Source organism: Manihot esculenta, chromosome 9 (assembly GCF_001659605.2).
Source record: "Manihot esculenta cultivar AM560-2 chromosome 9, M.esculenta_v8, whole genome shotgun sequence".
NCBI classification, from domain to species: Eukaryota; Viridiplantae; Streptophyta; class Magnoliopsida; order Malpighiales; family Euphorbiaceae; genus Manihot; species Manihot esculenta.
The window spans coordinates 33,026,168-33,049,328 of record NC_035169.2 but is presented as its reverse complement, the minus strand read 5'-3'; the positions used below and the strand labels follow the sequence as shown (position 1 = coordinate 33,049,328).

At 37.1% G+C, this 23,161-nt stretch overlaps 4 protein-coding genes across 7 annotated transcripts; 1 reads left to right on the top strand and 3 right to left on the bottom strand.

Moving 5' to 3' along the window:
- Positions 1-6,044: 6,044 nt before the first annotated feature.
- Positions 6,045-7,848, top strand: LOC110623632 (norbelladine synthase). Its single transcript, XM_021768634.2, has 2 exons — positions 6,045-6,397; positions 7,386-7,848. The coding sequence occupies exons 1-2, from the start codon at positions 6,214-6,216 to the stop codon at positions 7,676-7,678; spliced, it is 477 nt and encodes a 158-aa protein (XP_021624326.1). The 5' UTR covers positions 6,045-6,213; the 3' UTR covers positions 7,679-7,848.
- Positions 7,849-7,954: 106 nt separating this feature from the next.
- On the bottom strand, positions 7,955-8,901 carry LOC110623316 (protein EXORDIUM-like 6; the record flags this gene model as incomplete). The annotated part of the gene is given in 4 exon segments (XM_021768232.2): positions 7,955-8,180; positions 8,182-8,353; positions 8,453-8,792; positions 8,794-8,901. Coding segments are annotated over 4 exon segments (846 nt in total), but the record flags the coding sequence as incomplete, so codon positions are not given.
- Positions 8,902-11,522: 2,621 nt separating this feature from the next.
- LOC110623438 (histone acetyltransferase MCC1) lies at positions 11,523-17,152 on the bottom strand. Of its 2 annotated transcripts, none has more exons than XM_021768383.2 (7): positions 16,792-17,152; positions 14,556-14,641; positions 13,579-13,828; positions 13,307-13,451; positions 12,757-12,856; positions 12,431-12,659; positions 11,523-11,927 (listed from the first exon to the last, which is right to left on the bottom strand). In XM_021768383.2, the coding sequence occupies exons 3-7, from the start codon at positions 13,683-13,685 to the stop codon at positions 11,750-11,752; spliced, it is 759 nt and encodes a 252-aa protein (XP_021624075.1). In that variant the 5' UTR covers positions 13,686-13,828; positions 14,556-14,641; positions 16,792-17,152; the 3' UTR covers positions 11,523-11,749. The 2 variants fall into 2 exon arrangements, with proteins under 2 accessions (XP_021624075.1, XP_021624074.1); XM_021768382.2 differs by having other exon boundaries at positions 13,579-13,793.
- A 776-nt stretch (positions 17,153-17,928) lies between these two features.
- LOC110623401 lies at positions 17,929-22,881 on the bottom strand. 3 transcript variants are annotated; one of them, XR_006352123.1, is made up of 12 exons: positions 22,553-22,881; positions 22,363-22,464; positions 22,202-22,259; positions 21,732-21,812; positions 21,502-21,573; positions 20,711-20,955; positions 20,536-20,607; positions 20,124-20,240; positions 19,958-20,039; positions 19,622-19,778; positions 18,676-18,757; positions 17,929-18,253 (listed from the first exon to the last, which is right to left on the bottom strand). XR_006352123.1 is itself a non-coding variant. In XM_021768336.2 (12 exons), exons 1-12 carry the CDS (start codon positions 22,783-22,785, stop codon positions 18,167-18,169), a joined length of 1,278 nt encoding a protein of 425 aa, XP_021624028.1. In that variant the 5' UTR covers positions 22,786-22,880; the 3' UTR covers positions 17,929-18,166. The 3 variants fall into 3 exon arrangements, 2 of the variants coding, with proteins under 2 accessions (XP_021624028.1, XP_021624029.1); XM_021768336.2 differs by having other exon boundaries at positions 19,732-19,778; positions 22,553-22,880; XM_021768337.2 differs by lacking the exon at positions 20,536-20,607 and having other exon boundaries at positions 19,732-19,778.
- Positions 22,882-23,161: the final 280 nt, after the last annotated feature.

Sequence of the window (23,161 nt, the reverse complement as noted above, 5' to 3'; positions counted from 1 at the left end):
GAGCAACTGAGGCAGACAGAGCACATGAGCGTGGAGGAGTCCACAGATAAATTCTTGGAGCTATTGCCTTTTTCAGGGCAAGTTCTAGATACTGATACAAAGAAAGCCAAGAGATATATTATGAAGCTGCATTCCAGGTACTCCTCGTTGATTCAGTCAGTTGAGAGGGAAGGTTTCCACACTGTGGTGGATATGGCTCGAAGGATGGAGGCGAGTGCTATAGTTGAGGGGTCAGTGAAGCAGTCAGTGACCCAGTCTTCAGGGGTTAAGACCCCAGGCAGAGGAGGGCCAGGTCTCTCTTCTCAGAGCTCAAGTAAGAAGAGGTGGGATAACACCACCAAGAAGCCGAAGAAGAAAAAGTTTTGGAATAAGTTGAAATTCGGTCTGGGTTTTGGCGGTGGCTCGAGTTCAGGCTCAGATGGTATAGAATGCCAGAGGTGTGGAAGGCCGCACAGGGGAGTGTGTCGAGCTGGGACTAATGCATGTTTCAGATGCGGATAGGAGGGACACATAGCTCGGGAGTGTCCTAGAGCACCTTTTATGGGCCAGCCCCAGCAGACAGCTTCTGGTAGTGTGGCACAGCCAGCAGCTCCAGCCACATCTCAGGGCAGTGGCAGAGGTAGAGGGAGAGGGGCCGCCTCTTCTTCTGGTTCCAGAGGTGAAGGTCCATCAACTCCAGCCAGGATCTTCACCATGACTCAGCAGGAGGCTAACACATCCAACACCGTGGTGTCAGGTAATCTCGTCATTGGGTGTTCTGATGTGTATGCATTAATGGACCCGGGTGCATCTCATTCATTTATTGCTCCGAGAGCCGTCGAGAGGTTGGATCTGATAGTCTCTGGGTTAGAGTGTCCCCTATGGGTCAGTGGACCCAAGTGTGACCCGTCAGTGGCAGTGTCAGTCTGCCAGTACAGTCCAGTTTTTGTTGAGGGAAGATGCCTCTCCGCCGACCTTGTGGTTCTAGATTTGACAGACTTTGACATCATTCTAGGGACGGATTGGCTATCTACCCATGGTGCTACCTTGGACTGCAGGGACAAGGTAGTCAGGTTCAGAGATCAGAACGGGTCAGAGGTCGTCTTCAGAGGAGACAAGAGGGGCACACCTAGAGGTCTGATATCAGCTCTACAGGCTCGTAGGTTGCTTAGGAAGGGATGTCAGGGGTACTTAGCTCACGTGAGAGAGCTAGACAGTCAGGTCAGGGAGCCAGCCTCGGTGCCAGTTGTCAGAGAGTTTCAGGATGTCTTTCCAGATGAGCTTCCAGGTTTACCACCTGCTAGGGAGATAGAGTTCGAGATAGAGTTGATGCCTGGAACTAGACCGATCTCTATCCCTCCCTACAGGATGGCCCCAGCCGAGTTGAAGGAGTTGAAAGAGCAATTGCAAGAGCTGGTAGAAAAGGGTTTCATCCGACAGAGTACCTCACCTTGGGGTGCTCCGGTCTTGTTTGTGAGAAAGAAGGATGGATCCCTTAGACTTTGTATCGACTATAGGCAGTTGAACAAAGTCACTACCAAGAATAGGTACCCTCTGCCAAGGATCGATGATCTATTCGACCAGCTAGCAGGAGCGGGTTGTTTCTCCAAAATAGATCTAAGATCGGGGTACCATCAGCTAAGAATAAGGGATGAAGATGTGCCAAAGACAGCTTTCAGGACCAGATATGGGCATTTTGAGTTCCTTGTGATGCCGTTCGGGTTAACTAACGCCCCTGCAGCATTCATGGACCTCATGAATAGAGTGTTTAGTCAGTACCTGGATCACTTTGTTATTGTCTTCATAGATGATATCTTGGTGTATTCCAGGAATGCAGAGGAGCATGCCCATCATCTGCGGTTGGTTCTGCAGACTTTGAGGGAACATGGCTTGTATGCCAAGTTCTCTAAGTGTGAGTTCTGGCTGAGGAGCATTTCGTTCTTGGGGCATGTGGTGTCGGAAAATGGTATAGAGGTAGACCCCAAGAAGACAGAAACTGTGGCTAACTGGCCTAGACCCACTTCCGTGACAGAGATTAGAAGTTTCTTGGGTTTGGCAGGTTACTACAGGAGGTTCGTTCAGGACTTCTCAAAGATTGCAGCTCCTCTGATCATACTAACCAGGAAGAATCAGAAGTTTGTGTGGACCGACCAGTGCGAAGAGAGTTTTGAAGAGCTTAAGAAGAGGTTGACTTCAGCACCAGTTTTAGCTCTGCCATCTAGTGATGAGGACTTTACAGTCTTTTGTGATGCATCCCGTGTGGGACTGGGTTGTGTACTAATGCAGAATGAGAGGGTGATCGCTTATGCTTCTAGGCAGCTGAAGAAGCATGAGTTGAATTACCCCACACATGACCTGGAGATGGCAGCAGTAATCTTTGCACTCAAGATGTGGAGACACTACCTCTATGGGGTTAAATGTGAGATCTTTACAGATCATAAGAGCCTACAGTACATCCTGAGTCAAAGAGATTTGAACTTGAGACAGAGAAAGTGGGTGGAGCTGCTGAGTGACTATGATTGCAAGATTCAGTACCATCCGGGTAAGGCGAACGTTGTGGCAGACGCCTTAAGCTGGAAATCACTCGGCAGTTTATCCCACATATCGGCAGAGAGGAGGCCAGTGGTGAAGGAGTTCTACAAGCTCATTGAGGAAGGTCTACAGATGGAGTTGTCTGGTACAGGTGCCTTGGTAGCCCAGATGAGAGTGGCACTCGTGTTTCTGGAGCAGGTGGCTCAGAAACAGCATGAGGACCCGGAGTTAGTAAAGATTGCCAGGACTGTTCAGTCAGGCAATGATAGTGAGTTCAGATTCGACAGCAAGGGGATCCTCCGCTATGGGAGCAGACTATGTGTACCAGATGACATAGGGCTAAAAGGAGACATTATGAGAGAGGCTCATAATGCAAGATACAGCATTCACCCCGAAACCACCAAAATGTATCAAGACTTGAAGAAGGTTTATTGGTGGCCAGCTATGAAGAAAGAAGTGGCACAGTTTGTGTCAGCCTGTGAAGTGTGTCAGAGGGTGAAGCTGGAACATCAGAAGCCGGCTGGAATGCTTAACCCGCTACCTATTCCAGAATGGAAATGGGAAAATATAGCTATGGACTTCGTAGTGGGGCTACCGGCGGCGTCCAACAGATTGGACTCCATATGGGTGATTGTGGACAGACTCACCAAATCTGCTCACTTCATCTCTGTCAGGAGTGGCTATTCTGTGGACAAGTTGGCGCAGGTGTACGTTGATGAGATCGTCAGGCTGTATGGGGTTCCTGTTTCGATAGTGTCAGATAGAGGGCCCCAGTTCACCTCTAGGTTTTGGCGGAGTCTGCAGAGTGCCATGGGTACCAGGTTGGATTTCAGTACTGCCTTCCACCCACAGATAGACGGACAATCAGAAAGGACCATCCAGACCATAGAGGATATGCTCAGAATGTGTGTGCTGGATTTTGGCGGTTCTTGGAGGCAGCATCTACCTTTGGTGGAGTTTGCCTACAATAACAGCCATCATGCTAGCATCGGGATGGCTCCATATGAAGCTTTATATGGAAGGAAGTGCAGGTCACCTGTTTGCTGGGAAGAGGTTGCCTTGGCAGGGCCTGAGCTAGTAGAGATTACCAGCAGGGTAGTACCCATAATCAGAGAAAGGATCAAGACTGCTGCAAGCAGACAGAAGAGTTATGCAGACATCCGCAGAAGGCAGTTAGAGTTTCAGGAGGGGGATCTGGTATTGCTCAAGGTGTCTCCTATGAAGGGAGTGGTTCGCTTCGGGAAGAAAGGTAAACTAGCCCCACGATACATCGGACCCTTTGAAATCTTGCAAAAGATTGGGAGTGTGTCGTACAAGCTGGATTTACCTGCTTCAATGGAAAGGATCCATCCGGTTTTCCATGTTTCAATGTTGAGGAAGTTTGTGTCAGATCCGAGCAAGGTTCTTAGTGAGCCTGATGTGGAGGTCCAAGAGGATCTCACCTATGTTGAACAGCCAGTACGGATCATAGACACCCAGATCAGAAAGTTAAGAAACAAGGAAATCCCGATGGTGAAAGTCCTATGGAACCACCACAACTTGGAGGAATGCACTTGGGAGACACGGGAGTCTATACTCCAGCAGTACCCTCATCTCTTTTAAGGTTAGATCTCTATGTGTTTATGTGCTATGTATGTATGTTATGTTTCATGCCATGATATGTGCTAGTTGAGGTACATTCGGGGACGAATGTTCTTAAGGGGGGGAGAATGTAATACCCGGCTAGACTCCGGTATCGGAATTCCTACCGTCCGGTGGAATCTCGGATGTCGGGAGCCTCTAGTGGGGTAGAATCATGTTTTTATAAAATGTTTTAAGGTATTTCATGGTTTTAAGTAAAATGGAAATGAGTTTTTGCATAAAAACAACCTTGAAGGAAAACTCAGGTTCGGCCGCCGAATCTCAAGTTCGGCCGCCGAACATGCATGCCTTCGGGAGCGCCTTTAGGCCCCCGAAAGCATAAGTGAGGAAAGTCCAGGTTCGGCCGCCGAACCTCAAGTTCGGCCGCCGAACCTCAAGTTCGGCCGCCGAACATGGCATGCATGTGGAGGCACGTTCGGCCCCCAAACGTGGCCTGGCCAGCCACTATAAAAGGGTCCCTTAGCCGAAAACGGGCGAGCTTTTTCCCCATTTCCGGCCAAGGTGAGTTCTTCGCCACCCCTCACCGATCTTGAGTCTTTTCCTTCAGATCTTTCAAGTTTTTCACTAGTTTTCATCTTGTTTTGAAGATTTCCGAGTTTTGAGCAAGTTTTGGAGCTTTGAGGTTCAAAAACTCAAATCTCTTCCAACTCCAAGTTAGATCGCCTCCACCCTCGATTTTCAAGAGGTAAGAGTCGATCTCTAGCTTACATTATGTTTTAAGCAAGTTTTATGCAAGTTCATGGGGTAGAAAATGCATGTGTAGCTTATGTTGAGCTTATGGGTTTTTGATGTGATTTTGAACAATGTGAATTGCTTGTGTGTTGTAGTTGGATGTATGAAAGAAAAGTTTTAAATTTTTATGTATGTTGTGATCATGTATGGGATTAAACAGGTTTTCAGGTTGCAAGTCAGGCTTGCTACGGGTCTTGGCGGCCTTAAGCCGATCCGGATCCTAGCGCCGGTAGCGGTCCGATTTTCGGATCGTTACAATTATATTTTTAATGTTAAAAATATATGAAAAATTATTTTGTTGATAAAGAAAAAAGATAAAAATGTTTTAATAGATTTTTGAAAATATAGAAATTGACTTATAAATAATAGCAATATTTTGAGACTAAATTATAAATCTCTCTTTATTTTATTGAATGTGTACCATGTTAGTTAATATAATTTCAAATTTAAATGTGGATTATTTTAAACACAATATTTTTTAATTAGGTTAAAATACACAAAATTTTGAAATTTTAGATATTAAAATTTTTTTAAAATAAGAAGCAATTTTTTAAAAGAAATTAAAAACTTAAATTTGTATTAAGAAAAAAAAATCTAATTTTCAAAAACATTTATATTTCCAACTCATCAAATCTGCATGTTAGTAAGCTTTTCCTTTAAAATCTTCAATACTATAAAAAAGAAAAATTTTTCTTATTTTCCAAACAATAACCAAGGCTTAATGTTTAATTTAATATATGTATTATTAAAAATGTCTAATTTAATTCATATTCAGCTTTTTATTCAAATTAATTTAGAAGTTCCAAATTAGGAGTAATTTAATTTTAAAAATTAAAAAATTTAAATTCTTAATTTTTAGACTAAATCAATAAAAATGATAAGTTATATTTTAATTCTCTCTATTTTTTCTCCAATAATATTATCACCATTGAAATTTTTAAATATCCTCAATATATTCTCAACATCTAAAAATAAAAAAAATTATCAACTAAATAAATAAAATTTTAACACTTCAAATTTAAATTTTTTAATTAAGTTATCCAAATCAAAGAAGTGTGAAGCGGAATTTATTTTAGTCTACTTAAAAGCAAAAGCAAAAGCAAAAACTAGAACTGAAAAAAAAAAAAAAAAAAAAAAAAACTGGCCAGCTAACGGGAATCTTTGGCATGGAGAAGCCGAGCTGCGTAGTCTCAGAAGACGACAAGTTAGCAGGCGGAATTGATGTAAAAGTTATTGGTTCAATGCCTAATGGGACAAACGAATCCTCGGGTTTTCAGTGTATAATAACCCCGTCGAGGATCAGGAGTCCCCAATTACACAAAAACCAGTATGCGAGGTCTACAATCAGTAGAGACTCCAGTTGGAGTTCCGGCCGACGTCGTTTGGGATGCTTATCGTGGTCTTGAGCTGGGAAGGCTCGTCGATCAACTTCTGCCTGACGTTATTGGCAAAGTAGAGGTTGTGCAAGGTGATGGAGGCGTCGGTACTATCGTCAAACTTACATTTCCTGCTGGTAATTTTTCGCATCCGTCAAGATTTTCCTTCCTTTTCCTTTCTTTCTGGAGCTATTACTTGATCTGATCGTGTTTTTGTGTTATTTTTTATAAGCAAATTTAACTTCTTGAAATTGTTAGTTAACCTTCCCCTTGCCTGCTAAGGTGTCAAGGAAAAAACCCAAAACTGGAATTCATGTACATGTTAGGGTACCCAGTATATGCTCCAGTTCATGTATATCCCGTTTTATTATACTGGTGATGGTTAAATGCTTTGATGAAAACAAAACTCAGCTGAGTAGAATAACTTCTGTCATGTTTTGGGTCTGGTGCACTGCAAGTCATTTCACGGGGACAATTTTTATATTGGTATTGCAGATTGTATTGTTTACTTTTCTTTCTCAGGATGATTTAATTTAGCTGCTAATGTCCTCTGGGAAATTGGATTGGTTTGTGAATCTCATAGAGTTGGAGATGAACCAATATTGCCAATTTATTGAACTACTTTTCTTTTGGTACAATTAGCTCTGATTGGGTTCAAACTCAATAACTCTCAGCCTTGGAGGCGACTCCAGTACCATGAGTTAAAGCTTATTGGTAGTAATATTGCCAATTGAACTAGTAGTAGTAACCCTGCGGTCAAGTGAGTCCCTATCTCAAAGTTTTGGATGTAATATGTGATTCCATTCGGCTTGTAAGTAGTAACCCTGTGGTCAAGCCCCCAACTTGAAGAGCTGGGAGCTGGGTATATCCTGTGGTCAATGCCTATCTCAAAGAGTTGGAACTAGTAAGTATTAACCTTGTGGTTAAGCACCTTTCTGACGAGTATAACAATTGTCTCTCTCATAGAGTTGGATATGGGGCTTTGACTTATAATTTCCCATCCCATCTCCCTTCACCAAGAGAGATCACATACTGTTTCCTTTTGCAAGAGAAAAGATGTGTCATTCATTTGCAACTCATTTAATTATTAACCCTTTGATGCTGTTTAATTGGGGATACTGCTAGGAACTCCTGGAGTAGGTTACCTGAAGGAAATATTTACAAAGATTGATGATGATGATCGTGTGAAGGAAACAGAAATCATAGAAGGAGGTTACAAAGATCTTGGCTTTGATCTTTTTCGTTGTCGCTTGGAGATCATTGAGAAGGATGCTGAATCAAGTATCATCAGATCCACATTAGAGTATGAGATAGATGACACCAAACCTGAACTTGCATCTTTAGTCTCCACCAAACAATTTGAGATTATGGCAGAAACTGTTGGGAAATATCTGGCTGACAAGAAATCCATCTCATAGACACAGAGTCCATACTCTTCTGATGCATTTTCCCTACTTCTCATGACAAAGTAGGCAACGATATGTATTCAGAAATAAATTAATAATACTTCAAAGTTCTGCAGCGAATGCTCTGTTAAGCTAGCACATTGTTCTGTCTCAACGTTCAATAAAGTCATCAATTTTCATCATTGTGATAGAGATTATGGTATTTTCGATGCTTTCACCTTGCATGTAATTTAACTAGTATATACAAGAACCTTTTTTTTTTTAATCTGCTCTCTCCTATGCCATTCGCTACCTTAGAGTCCAGCATGCCTGTGCTTTAGGATCCCAAACAGCAGGGAGCAAGAACTTCCTGCCCCTTGATCCATGGGCATTGAAACCACCACCAGTATTCGGATCGATTCTTACTTTTCCGGTGTAGCCAGGCAGTGCTCCACTTCCAAAAACGCGATGGCAAGCTGAATCTGCCTCAATCGGACCGTCGTCGTGCTCTTGGAAAAACCCTGTATTCAATGGGAACATCAACCAGTCCTTCTGCGAATGCAATGATCATAGTATCTGCACCCACATTGCCATTTGGTGGGTTCAATATTACCCCTATTGGTCCTTTATCTGACTTGTGAAATGGCCATGCACAGGCACCTGGACACTCGTTTTCTGGGTTTCCCACTATAAGGTATGGTTTATTTTCTACAATTTCCAAACAGAAAAGTTGAAACTTAGCTGTATATTGTATAATCAAACATCTATTGAGAAACTGACAGACATGAAAGGAGAGATCGAGGTTACCTAAAACTCCATGTTCTGAACATTTGCCCGCGCTCAGGCCCTGCACATTTACATCCTTAGCAGTGAAAATAACAGGAATGGCTTCTTTGTCATCCGCGGTGGCTTTCTCTACTAGGGGCTTGAGGCGATCGCGAGTAACATTTTTCCCAGTAGAGTAATTGGTATCTGTGACTTGCTTGGTTTCTTTCACATTGATAGGTCCTTTATTAGCATAATCTCCGACAACCTTCCACCATTCAGACACCTGAGGCTGCAAGTTAGCACCTGCATTATAGTTCAAGGAATCAAGAAAAGCTCGAATGGCGTTCTTTTGGATATGACCAAATTGTGCGTATCATTCATATTAAAGCTAGGTTAAGGTTCCCGGAGATGATAGGACCTCCATGGTGAGTTATGGCGATATAGCCGTTGCCAAGACAAGAAGGAAGGAGGAGCAAAGAAAGAGAAAGAAGGAGGGATTAGAGAGAGAAGCCACCATTGCCAAGAGCTTTATTTTGGTGTGGAGAGGGTGAGGGACGTAAATTTTATATATAGGTGCATGGATTTGCATGGATAAACTAAAATAAAGAAGCTAAGACAGAGGATAAGATGGCTAAAATTATGGAATATCACGTAGAAATTAAATTACTAACTATTAAATTAATGTACCATGCCATCATCAACAATAATTGAATTTATCAGTCAAATAATTGTATAATATAATCATTAAAGAAAAAGTTTAAAATATAATTATAAATTCATCATAATTTCACTCTTTTTATTATAAAAAATAACTTTACTATCATTTAATTTCATGTATTTTTTTAATCAAACAAAAATAAAGAAAATAATAAAGGGGCTTTATATTTCTCTTATTTAAATTTTTAAAAGGACTTGTGACTTGTGGCGATTTGTTAGTAATTTTATTAAGTTGAGTATATGACCTACTTGTAAAATGTTAAATAAATAAATAAATTATTTTTTTCATTTCTGAGATATGTTAAAGCTAATATATATGCCTTTTAAATCTTCAAGCTCAATAGCTTAACATTAATTATATTTTAATTTTATCTTTTTTTATAATTATTTGTGAAATAACCAAAGCATCATTGAAATTAAATTACTCTTTTGTCCTTAGATTATATAAAATTTTCTGATTTTTTAAAATTTACTTATTTAATTTCTATTTTTTGAAATTTATCAAACTAAAAAACTAAATATTTTTTTTTTAAATATAGATAAAGGAAATTCCAATATGAAAAATTTAAAATATATAAACTGAACTATCAAATTTTAAAAACTGAGAAACATATAATTTTGACGTAACTAAAAATGAAAAATATTGAGTTAGTGTTGCTCATTACCTTGTGGCAAGTGTGTTATGGACATTCTCTAGTGGTTTGATGCTGTGTCTTAGTTGTTTGTTTATTTTTTTTAAAAAAATTATTAACTTAAAAAGCATGAAAATAACATGAAAAAACTCGGTAGTTCGACGCTTTATTTTAAAAATATATTTTATTTATAATATTTAAAAAATTTATTAATTAATCTATTCATTAATTTTTATTATTAAATATTATAAAAAAATCTAAAATATATCTAATAAGAAAGAACTAATTTATATAAATTTTTAAAAATATAAAAAATTAACTAATAAATTTTTAAAATTATATAAATATTAAATAGTAAAATATTTAACAATTAAAATTAATAAAAAATTTAATAGAGAAATTAATTAGTAAATTTTTTAAAAATTAAAAATATATAATTTTTTAAAATTGAGAGACCTGAATAAAAATTAAATATTTATTTTTTCCTAAAAAGAAATGCATAACATTATACACGGACGCTAATGCGTTAATTTTTCACTATTACTTTGGGGGAAGAAAACCGAAAGAGAGCTCATGAGAGACCCAAACTAGAACTCCTTGAAGCTGGAATGTTAAAAGTTGGAGAGAATAACAAAGATGGTGTAATTGGTAGAGCTGTGCAATCGGTGGTTTAGGGTTTAGGATTTAGGGTTTAGGGTTAGGGTTTAGGGTTTAGGGAGGGAAGGAGATCGATGGGGAGCGAGCGGTTCGTGACTTCGTTTAGCAGATCGACGGGTGGCAACACTCAGCAAATCAATAGGGAGGAAGGGAAAGAGATCGATAGGGAGCGGTTCATGACTTCGTTTAGCAGATCGACGGGTGGCAACACTCAGCAAATCAATAGGGAGGAAGGGAAAGAGATCGATAGGGAGCGAGCGGTTCATGACTTCGTTCAGCAGATTGACAGGAAGAGGGTTCATGACTTCGTTCAGCAGATTGACAGGAAGAGGTTGACGGTCGACGGGAAAGAGAAAGAGATTTATGAGAATGGAATTCGATGATTCGTTGTTAGGGATTTTAATTTAGACTGTGAGTGAATAGGGGCCTGGGGCCAAAAGGGAGGGAGGGCTTGGCATGCTAGGTTAAGTACGAGAGGGGGAGGGGGAGGACTTGGGCTTGGGTTTGGGCCTATCCACTAAATCGATTATTTCGGTTTGATCGGTTATTTAACACGTTTGAATCGAATCGAACCGAAAACCGAATAATTTTAAATATATTAACCAAACCAAACCGACCGTCCCAACTAACCGAACCGATAAACCAAAATCAACCGGTTCGGTTTTTCGGTTTAGACCGAAAAATGCTCTCCCCTAATTGGTAATTTTATTCTGAGAAACAATTGCTTGAAGAGTTCAAGATAAGAAGGATAAGAGGGACTTCAGCAGGACAAAAAAATGAGTTCCTTGGAGTGATAACAAATCAAGCTTCAAATGAAGAGAAGAAAGATGAACAACTTAATAAGCTTTTGCTGATTAAGAAACAGAAACTATGAGGAAACAGAACATTGAAACAAGAAGAAAAAGTTTCAGTCAAGCTATTGCAACCACATTAGCATTTCCAGACCAATAAAGAGCATATAAGATCATAGTGCTTCAATTGTGACTAGATGCCATGAACATTCTTAATCATGATGAAATTTAGAAAAAATTCAGCGACTGCAGGTGAAAATTAGCCCAATTTATCACCAAACTCTTGACCATTTATAACTAAGACAAAAAACCTTGAAAGAATCTGTACCGTATAAATAGCATTTTTACTTATAAAGAGGATCCTACAACACAGAAGACAACTTGAAAAAATATCCCACCCAACTTTAAGATGAAATCCATAACTAAGCAAAAGGTTAGGACTACCAAATATCAGCGCAAGTAATTACAGAAGGACACAAGTTTGTAACACATTCTTCCAAATCGCATAATATGTCAGGCAATGATATAAGATAAGCATATTACACACATTCATAACTGGTACACTCCGCGGTGAGGTTTCTCTTGTTCTGAATTGATATAAGAGAATGAGTTTCTTTACATTTGGGCCACTTCGGCTTCTCCTCATTCTTACGTAGCCTCGCAGCTACTGTCTTAAGACCACTCCTCATATAACTCACCACAGCTGTGACAAGCTCCCTGCAAAGCAATCAAACAGCACTCCTAAACATTAACTATTATATAACATTGAAATGAGTCTTGCCATAACAAATGGCACAAGTAAAAAGATATTACATGGCATTGAAAACTAAGAGAAGAAAGAAGAAACAGAGCCCACCATAACTATGGAGGTAAGAAGGATAGTTCTTGCTTTTTCAAAAGTGTTTAGTACTTGATCTTGTAGGAAAAGAGAAAGAGAAAGAAAGAGAAAGCAAGGGCGAGAGTGAGAGAGATGTGGAAAAAAGAAGCACATACAGGGTGTCCCTCCATTTTTGTCCTGTCCTTTATAGACTTCATTACGAATTTTTAGTCATAAGAGTTCTATAAAGCCAATAAGGTAGAGAGAAAGGGCGTGAAGCAGCTAAAGGTATTATTATCTATGTCTGCAGAGTCATTCTGCTGAAATATTCACAAAATTTGACATTTGTTCTTATTCAGTAACATAAAGGCAATTTATCACGGGGGGACTGTTTATTACTTACAATGGAGAGCACGGAGAACAACCGCCATTTACGTAGTAAACAAACAAGTATGAGTCATAATGCTGGCCATTGATTAGATAAAAACCTTGCAACCTTCGTACACACTTGAATGCCATTTTCTTGTATAAATGAATAGCAGGATTGTTATAAGAAATCACATGCAAGTAAACAGCACGGCATGTTGGAATACTTGAAGAATATTTGATAACCTCACGTATAAGAGCAGTTGCTGCAAATCAAAGAACCAAATAATTATCAGAGGAAGAGCAAAGTTTCAAGATATAATTCAATCAAGAAGTTCCCTTGGGGGTAGAGAGATTTCTCACCTATACCAAGATTTCTGTAATGTTCTACCACTCCAAGTGTCAGAATGTAGACCAGAGTTTGATCTGGTTTTGAGTGGTCATATCTGAGTAAATCCCCTATCTGTAGGCAGATATAAATTACAAGAAACATCAAATATCAGAATAATAATCAGTATTTTGGATAGAAGTACACAAACACAGGTTATAGAAAAAAGAAAAACTAGAAAAGAAAGACTGTAAAACTTTTAAGCATTCTATGTCATGCATGCAGCTTGCAATTAAGAGGTAACATTGGAATACTATGCGATTGGAATAATTTGGTAAGAATGACTATAATTCAATTTCAATTAAGAGATAACATTGGAATAATATGTGATTGGTGGATTCTATCAGAGTTGTTCCTGAAGTATTAGAAAACAATATGCAAGACCAAGTTCCCTAGAAATTTTTTCATGTTAGGTACTGAATCACATGAAAACGAGCAAAATGAGAAGCAGCCATAACTATACTTACATTCCCATAATTCAATAAGCCACAAGAAGTCATGCCCTTAAAAACATAGAATACTCACCTCACTTTCTTTTGCCGGTACAATTCTTGCAGTAACAAATCCAATAAGCTCATCACTCTGATCATTAGGCCGACTACGATCAACGGCTGCCCAAGACACAATGTCCCGTGCATTGACGACATTTTGGAAAAACTCCGACTCATACCTAAAAAGATAAATGCATTTTTCATAAGAAAAAAATAAACCATTTAAAAATCACAACCTGCAAGAAAGTGGAAAAGTAGAAAAACCGGGAAGGGGGGGGAGACTATTTGGACATTTTAACAATCCACCTGATAGGAAATACATTGGCATGTAGTCGCTCTAAAATCTCCAAATCAGAGGGACGGATAGGCCTGTAGCATATAGTTGGGCGGTGAGAGCTTTTAGGGTTTACCATTTATGGTTTTGCTTTTAATCCCCAGCAAAGATATGATAAATTTGGAAGATTTGTTCATGAACTTCTTCCATTTATGCCACATGAGTCGCCATCGCCATGCGGCAGTTGCTGGAAACAGAAAGTAAATCTTCGTTGACCAATCCCTTACAATAGGAAAAATAGGTCATGTGCAAAATCACAGGCATAAAGAGTCACAGAAGGAGGGACAAGAGAAACTTTAAGCCCACACGTAGAAGTTAGAAGCTTTGAAGCTGCACTAAATTATATTGCTGCTTCTTTTGTCAAAGTGTAGCATCATGCAAATTTTAATGATTCTAATGATTGGCTTCACTGGTTAAATTCACCCAAATATGATGTAACTACTCATATTAATCCCACAAGTATTTGTTAGATACCTAAGAGATTAAAGTCACCCAAATATGATGCAACTATTCATATTAAGCCCACAATTACCCATTGAATATGTATCATAACTCATTAAGAAATTCATAATGCGGAAGAAAACTATGTTAATAATCATTTATCTGCTAAAAGCGCAAACAATTCCGTGAGAAACTTATGAGGAAAAATAACTAGTTAACCACTCAGCAGACTCCAGGTTCAATTTTCCTCTCTCAATCTTTTGAGCAGCTAAAAAAATAACTTCTTTTCATCAAATTATACCAAACACAACACAAATTATATATTCACATTTTGCAATGCCAATGAGGAGTCATTATGCCCATAGCATGCTCTTCTATAGAAGATTTCTCTTGTATGTAAGCCACATGGAGCTACAAGATACTACAAGATAACATTTTGCCATCTTACAGGCTTATCACAAATTTACAGTGCTTGAAGATAGAAATTAGAATGAGTGGCACCATTTACCTCAAATTATTACTTCGGCTGACTCTTCCCTATAACAATTAATAAGACTGGCGGGTCAAAGTATCACAATAATACGTACACGTGATCTGCAAAAGTCAGACAACAATAAATAAGAATGGTCCACATTTTTCACCTGTGAATTTTTATAACTATTAGATCACAATGCAACCTGAGAAGGTTCTAACAGCCAATAAGTCAAACACAATAGGCTTACCCTCAAAAAAGCGATATAATTAAAAAGATAAAAGAAATGCGAAGATTGATGTTATAATCCAGCTACTCACTTACAGCAATCAAATTAATCCTACATACTGAAACAAAATTCACTACATTCATAGACATTGCTACAAAGCAACTAGAACTCTACGGCATCAACTTGATTGAGACGTATCCCTACCCTACTTGTTAACTTTGCCTTGTCAAATGATGGAAAGAGCAAATCTAGATCCCACATCACCAACAACATTTATAACATGAAGCTTCTGCAACATCCATACCACAGGCATGTACATCAAGGGATATAACAATAGTTAAAAACTTAATATGTAGCAACAAACGAATTGCCTACACGGAATAAAATAACCATCTAGTGTTGCATCAGCATCAGATCCCCCGTACTTGGGAATAACCTGAAGACACATATTCAGACAATGTTGAACAATAGGGATGAAGTCTTCTTTGTCCAAAACAAAATTAATTAACTAGTATGTCTCTGTCAAGAAGACAAAACAATTGCAAAAAATATTGTTCATGTCCAATCAAAGGCATATTTTAAGGTTTGCCAAATTGGTGTATCCATATTATAAGTCTCATCTTTGCCTCGGAAAACACCAACTACTGCATAATCTTGGGTCTAAGTTTATCTGTCAATATGTGGATCTCTCTCTCAAAGCTTAAATGTGTAATATGATACTAATAAGTTGACTATTTGCACAAATGTGAAGGATGAACACATTAACAACTTAACTGGAGCTGGAGGCGCAGATGCTCCTGTCTAGAACCTGTGAGCCGTCTCAAATTCTAATGATAAGCATCCTAGAATTCATTGTAATATTTCAGATTCCATAACTCTTTTAATTTTTATCTCCAAAATCCCTCCCCCCCCCTACAAAAATGATTCCTCTGAAAGGGAACCAAAACGGCAAACAACTCTAAACCTATTTAATATGATTCAGATTCTCCAAATTCCAATGAAAAGCATTCAATAATCCCAGTGCTATTTCAGAATTTCAGATTTCATAAAGCATTTGTGTCTGCTAATTTTTCTCGCACTTATTGTCAGCAGTTAATTTTCCCTGGTCTGGCAAGCTATATTTTTTAAGTAGCTCCACTATCAATTTCATTTCTAATACAGCAACAAATTTCCTTCTTCAAAATGCATTCCCAACATGGCTTAGATTTAATATATAATATATTGTAAGACCACATATTAAAATTAAATGAGATGAAGCATACTGTGAGCAGATATTCAGCTACATAGCTTTAGTTTAGAAAAAGCGCTAGCATCTTAACAACTTTTCTATTTCAGGCATATTACAAGCAGATAGAAGACAAATATGACAAGCAAATGGAGACATGAAAAGAAAATAGCAAAAATGTCTTACACCTGATCAAGAGTTCAAATCAAAATCTTGAAAATGTCAAAATTTAAGGTCAAAACTTGTCAAATTATCATACACCATGTAATCTGGTGAAGATTCCGTGTCAGAAATTCAAATGTAAAGAAAAGGAACCTAAGAGAAAGAAAGAAAGAAAAGAAAAAGCAGCAAGTAACGGACCACATCAAAAAGTCATCTACAAACATGAAAATGGTCAAGTACTTTTTTGAGAAGTTAGTAGTCCTGGCTCAAAAGCATGAAAATTACATAACATCTAAGATTACGAGTTATACAAAAAGCAGTAACCACTAAGTACCATACATCATCTCAGACCAAGTTTTACAACCAGGCTCAGTTCAAGCACATTACATTTTCTGAAATGTATCCATCTATCAGAATAAGCTCAACCCGAAACATAATTTCTAGTTTTTGCTAAAATCTTAAACTTTCATGAGAGAAAACCATCAATTGCAAAACATTCTCCACCACGCGTAAATAAACAAACAAACAAACAAAAAAAATCCATCATGCACATTAATTCCACACAAATACAAAACAGGTAAATTAAAGAAATCAAATACCCAAATGGGAAAATTAGAAAGAAAATAAAATAAGAGAGATCTCAGCTGGATACAGACCTCATATAGTGGTTTTAGATGGGAATAATCCAGAGAGAGAGAGTACAGAAATACGAGGGAAATGATATTAATATCTGGGAATTGTTGGTGGGATTTATTTGCCTTTGCTTTTTCTGGATGAAAACCGAGTTACAATTGGGAGGAATCAATCCTTTGATCTGCTTTCCTGGAAAAGAACTGATCCAATCTTGTTTGAGAGACAAAGGAAGGATCCTGGATAAAGCGTTTTCGTTTGAAATAAATGTAAATTGCTTGGTAGACTTGACTTTGGGTGGATTATAACCCTCGTGGAATTTGGTTGAATTTTACAGTAATGGATGTGCTGTACAAGGAAGACGATGCTGCCTTGCCAGGTTGTAGAACTTTACGGTTTGTACGCTACAAAACTTAGAGATAATTACATTAAACCCCCCAATATTTTTCTCAAAGTCGAACAAACCGAATTTTTCTTTTCAATTAAATTTTTGTATTTTAAGATAGCTAAATTAGTTTTAATAATATAATATATTTTTTTTAATAATAAGTATTATTTTTAATAATAAAATATTTTTTATAATAAATTATTTAATGAATTTTTTAACTTGTATGTTAATTAAAATACTAAATTTTTATATTTTAAATTTTAAAAAATAATATTTTATTATTAAAAATAATATTATATTAAATAAGGATTTATTTAGTTAAAAATATAAAAATTTAATTAATAAAAAAATTGAATTTTCTTTAGATTTATAGTCCACAAAATTTTAAGGGTGTGTTTGGTAGGGTTGAATAGAAATGAGGGCCAACTGTAACAATTAACGGGCTAATAGTTGTCATTCAGGCTGAACTTTTTTTTTTTTGGAAATGGTAAAGGCTGAACTTTATAATAGTTATTATTAACATAATGAAATTTGAAAATAAGATTATTTTCGTACAAATTATAATTCAAACTCTTATAATATATAATATACATATTGAATTCTATATCTTTGAAAGTGACATGATTAGTTTTGTAATATTAGAGAATTAATAAATTAGTCCATATTATAAAAAACAAGATTAAACCTCCTTTACTTTAATAATAATTAAATGCCATCAATTTAATCTTTATAGTTTAAATATATAAGTTAGTAAATTAATAATGAAATGGAGGAATTCAACATCAACAACCAATTCATTGTATCAGTATTTCTCATGACATAGATGGATTATAGAACAGAAAGATTGATATATGTTTTACTAAATCGAAGTGTAAGAAAGAACATGATTTTACAAAAGAAAAAATAAAACAGAAGTTGAGTTCCTCTATATTTATTCATTTAATGAGCCACACTCTGCTCTTAAATTTTTATTACGCTCATTACGTTGGAGGATATGATCTCTCCAGCCTTTGCTACTCAAGTACAGCGCCAGTCAGGAACCGGTGGTTCAGCACAGCTTCTGCAATTGGTCGTTTTCGGAAATCAGAATCTAGCATTGCCTATGCACACATAAAAACAAACAAATAAATAAGAAAATAGTAAAAAAGAAAATTAAAATGTCATGGAAAAATTTATTAATTCAAAAAATATATTAAAACATCCTTAAATTTTAAAACTCTACTCGTTACTCATTAATCTATGATGTTCTAACACCGTGATCTTTAATGCTAAAAGAGGAGAAAGAAAATTTCCCCCTAAAATCACCCTTTTCTTTATTAATTGAATAACTAAATAACTGAGAGTATTTTAAACTCTTTTCCAATAATTAAGGGCTAAATTAGCAGAGATACTAATCAGTAAACTTAGGGACTAAATAGTAATTTTGACTAATAAGAAAGATATCTCATAACACTACAATATGAGTAGAGAAGCTCAGCATAAGAATGCAAATCGATCGAGAAATTCAAATCTAAAACTCAACCTGAAGTAATTGCCAACCGGCCCTATCACCAAGATCCAGAAATTTGACAGCTTCCTCCAACTTATCATCTGCTAAACAATACCTGCATCATGCAATTAAATTGCAGGCCGAAAACGCCACATTATGTCAAAGTCACTGTCAAACCTAGGACAATTCCTACAAACTGTCTAATTTTTTCATCTGCAAACTTGATCACATCTATAAGCATAAATAATGAACTTTGAATTCTGCCTGAAGCTTTCGTATAGAAAATGTACATGAATACAATAATCATACAACCCCAAAAGTGCAATAATATAGTAGAGAATTTTTTGCTCCCTCATTTATTAGATTCAATTAATGGTTTCCAGTTGAATATTAAATTGAAGAAATTAGCGACTTGTATTTGAAAAATTATTAGTATTTTTTTATTCAAAACCTTGTTCACTTATCCACAATTAAAGAAGCACTTGGACTCACGGTCTCCATATATATTGTTCGATAAAGCTTTTTAATAGGTAATCTTGACAGCTCAAGTTACACAACAGAAAACAAATGCATCAGGAGTAGGATTGACACCTCATTTACTGCATTGTAGTGAGCATGGTAATAGCCAAGAAGTTTATGTTTATCACTTGAATTTCAACATAAGATAAAGCATCAATTTAATTTGTGTTGTGTTCCTGTGACAATTTCAGATCTTCCGTGAAGCCATAATATCAATTGTTTGCACCTCCATTTAGGTAGACGAACTATATTTCAGAAAACCACCCCTAGGCTCATAAAGGAGATGTATCCCAATTACTTGAGGAGAATCTGGTAAAATGTGCTTTTACTTGCTTTAGAGTCTGGATGAAATCAATAGGTGGGTCATGATCTCATGGATTCCACTTACCAATTAACCTTAAACTTTCAAATTTGTAAATTAAAGCATAAAGAGCAAATCAAATGAGCCAGAGAAGTTTACTTGACTAGTTTGTCTAATGAGGCATATAGACTCCTGCAATCTTAAATTCATCTTATGCATGCACCAACCAAGAAATTTACTCAAGTCATGAGGTATAAAAATCATCTTACTCTCTTACAGCTTCAAGATCAAGTTGGAATGTATTTTCCAAAAGCCTCTGCAAGTTCATGCACTAATGGTTAGGTCAATAGAATACCAGCTTATCTATGCATGTACCATCATCATGTATATGCACATGAATCCACATCCTGTGGCTCGCATATATATGAAGATGAAGGCATGTCAAGACATAATGCATGAAAGAAAGGGGGTGCGGTAACATTGTAGCCAGCTTACTTGCAAAGAGAGACTATCTATTATGCCAGCTTCACAAAACGGAACAAAAGCCAAGTATGCAAAAAGGAGACCTGCTTCATATCTGGGGTCAAGAAAGAATATAGTTAAAAGAATTAAACTTTGAGAAAGCCAACTTGCAAAGTAAATTTCCATAAGAACAAGTTACATGTCATCCGCAATTCCAAAGGCTCTTTTCTCCATAGGTGTGAAGGCACCAGCTGCAATTGCCCTTCTCCAAAGTCCTTCCGATAATGTTCCAAGGCCCTCTTCTAGACATGACATCCTGGGAAACCATGATCATCGGATATAAAGATCTAGAAAATAATGTGTTTGACTTGAGAAACTATTATGCAGCTGTACTACAAAGATCTATGGAAGTTCTTATTATTTTGGAAAATTGATCCACAACATTTGATAGCATACTGAGCATAAAAAGTTCCTACTGGATACTACAGTACAGTCATTATTGTGTTAAACCATATCAAACAGCAAAAAACATCTGGGGCAGAAACTTTTTAAGCGGGAAAATCTCATGTAATAGTTAGATCACATCAAAAAGAGAAAGAAAACTGCAATACCGAATATCAACAGAAAAGGCTAGATCCCGAAGTCGTGGAACTAAGTAAGCAGCATCTTTCTCTACTATAGTACTGCAATCAGTCAAGTAACACTTGGCATAAAATCTAAAGATAGAGACACAAAAACTCTAGCACTCATTTGGTAAGAAAAGTGGTAAAATGAAAAATAACATACTTAAGAACAATTGAAGATGGTCCAAGACTCTGGTGCAATCTGTCATGGTCATGCATGTATGCTAGGCCACTAATAGCACCCCTAAGAAGCTTGATAACAAAGTATCTTCTTAGCTTTATTGTTTGCCCTAGCTCAAAACGATTCCAAGAGTTTTCTCCCATGGAACGGCTTTTTGATATTCTTTCACTCATAATTTTTGCATAGTCTGCTGCACTATATTTCCCATCATTACGAAAAGCAAGCCACTGCACACGCATTAATTCAGATTATGACTCATATTTGGAGAAAATAAAACACATTAAAAAAGCTTAACAAAATGTGGGTTTCACAAGGAGAGGCCTCCTCACAGAACACCTCAATGAAAATTAACCAACTTTTGATAAGAACCTCAGGAGACAGGTGAGGAGTGCCAGAGGCTTCAGCTCTCACAGTATGGTACAGTATTATCAGCCTAAGGCAGTTCTAACAAGAGGAGATTATTCTTGTAACTATGATGTTTTGCATTCCTCCTATCCTACTTGTAAAGGAAAAGCTTTTTTCTCTACAAATATGCCTGAAGCTTTATCTTTTGTGGTAGAAAATTGCAGATCTCTCTACGGACATGAACTCACAGCCAAAATCCCAAAATTATTGTCTTGGTTTTCTCTCATTCTGTTTTTCCATTATAATAGTTGTGTTTGTGACTTGCGAAAGTAAAACTTTTTGCTATAAATTTCATCAATTTGATTGCACCTAGAAATTAACTGATAACTTTGTAACTAAAAGTTGATATTCGGTCTTACTTAACAGACCTGTTCCCCAGTTTTGGTCTCAAATCCTCCCACAAGTATCACGACATTCTGACAGATACCTTTTGAACTACTCTGCAATAGAGGTACAATGAAAAGATCAATCAATACTATATCCACAAATACAAACAAGTCGAACAATAAAATGATTTCAAATAGCCGCCAACAATGAAAGGAAAATTGCAATTATTTAGAGATTTATACATCAGTAAGGTTCAGAACCTTCATCCTACCTGAAGTACAGCATGAGCATTAAGCTCATTTGCTGCCATCATATCAGCTTCAACACCACCGGCTCGTTGCCCAGGATAAACCTTCACAGCAAACAATCTCAACAGTATGTAGTGAACCTAAAGTATTAATGTGACTGAAATATAGATGAACAATCCGCTGCATGACATACTTTAAAAAAAAGTTCTAACTTAATTGTCTGCATATGAGATAGGAGGTCCACATTCATTGTAGTTATATTTACCAGCAAACGGCCGTATGCTTCACAGGTGCATTAATTGAAACTAAGCAAGCGACAACCATCATTTGACATAGCGCCAGATATCGGTGAAAACAACATGTATATGCCTATGCTACGTTAGCATCAAAGAAAATGCAGCGAGGACCATAATAGAGGCATCCAATTTTACCACCAACAAAGCACAACAAGAAAAGTCATGGAAATAAACCAGATAAGATAAATTCTACTGACCTTAAACATAACTGGAGTTCCTTTAAGCGAGCCCAGAGCTATTCTCCCTTCATAAAGCCTGCAAAATAACTGCCATGAATAGCATCAATATCAGTAACAAGAACTAGAACTATTCCCTGATTTGCTTGATAAATAAGCCCAGAAATATCCATAAAAATCACCTGATCTTTACACCGCCTTCACCTACATCTTGAACTTTCAGTTGCCCCATATTGCCAGGAGATGAAAATTCCATATCCATCCCCGATTGAAACCCTGAATAGCTGCCAAATGAAAAAGAAAAAAATAAAAGAACCCCTAAGAAATCGAGGACCAAAAAGGAAAAAAAATGAAGAATGAGCCAAACAATACCTCGTAACGTTCATGAATCCATAGCTGCCAATGAGTTTCCCAACTTCGAAGGAGTCGGGGTTAGTAATCAAACTCGCTGTACAGAGTCGAATCGATCGAGTTCGAATAGGCGAGTTAATTGAAACTGAAGCCTTAGAGAAGAGGAAGGAGAATTTGCGATTGTGAGAGAGTGAAGATGAGAGCGTAGAAGAAGCAGCAGAAGAAGAGAAGCAATCGGGTGCAGCGAGAAGCATGGTTACTGCTCCGTCTCCGTGTAGGCGCTTTTTTGTTTTCAGAGAATAGAAATGGCGCCAAGGAGAGAAACGGATAAGGCATGTGATTGTGTTCTGCTATTTCGTCCAGAGAATGCTCCACGTCGTCGCAATGCAATTATTTTGGAAAATTTACTAATAAGTTCCTAAATTTTTAAAAAATTCATTAATTAGTTCTAATAATTCTTGACTTCTATTCAAACGTCCTCGCAATTTTAACTATAGCGTTCTTCTCTTAAAAATTGTTAAAAAATTCAATTAGTTTTATGTAAAAAGTCTTAAAAACCCTCATCAACCGTAGAATATCACAACCAAACAGCATAAATATATAACCATAAAATGTAAAAAATTGGTGTTG

What these genes read in the sequence shown, in the direction of transcription:
- LOC110623401 (XM_021768336.2), bottom strand. Translation starts at nt 22,785, where the DNA reads ATGCTTCTCGCTGCACCCGATTGCTTCTCTTCTTCTGCTGCTTCTTCT. An exon ending in GAAGGCGGTGTAAAGATCAG is followed by an intron (nt 22,260 to 22,362) that starts GTGATTTTTATG and finishes GTTATTTTGCAG; the next exon opens with GCTTTATGAAGGGAGAATAG. An exon ending in GAACTCCAGTTATGTTTAAG is followed by an intron (nt 21,813 to 22,201) that starts GTCAGTAGAATT and finishes TTTGCTGTGAAG; the next exon opens with GTTTATCCTGGGCAACGAGC.
- LOC110623438 (XM_021768383.2), bottom strand. Translation starts at nt 13,685, where the DNA reads ATGGTAAACCCTAAAAGCTCTCACCGCCCAACTATATGCTACAGGCCT. An exon ending in GCCAATGTATTTCCTATCAG is followed by an intron (nt 13,452 to 13,578) that starts GTGGATTGTTAA and finishes TTATCTTTTTAG; the next exon opens with GTATGAGTCGGAGTTTTTCC. An exon ending in TGTTCTCCGTGCTCTCCATT is followed by an intron (nt 11,928 to 12,430) that starts GTAAGTAATAAA and finishes ATTGCTTTGCAG; the next exon opens with GGAGCTTGTCACAGCTGTGG.
- LOC110623632 (XM_021768634.2), top strand. Translation starts at nt 6,214, where the DNA reads ATGCGAGGTCTACAATCAGTAGAGACTCCAGTTGGAGTTCCGGCCGAC. An exon ending in CAAACTTACATTTCCTGCTG is followed by an intron (nt 6,398 to 7,385) that starts GTAATTTTTCGC and finishes GGATACTGCTAG; the next exon opens with GAACTCCTGGAGTAGGTTAC.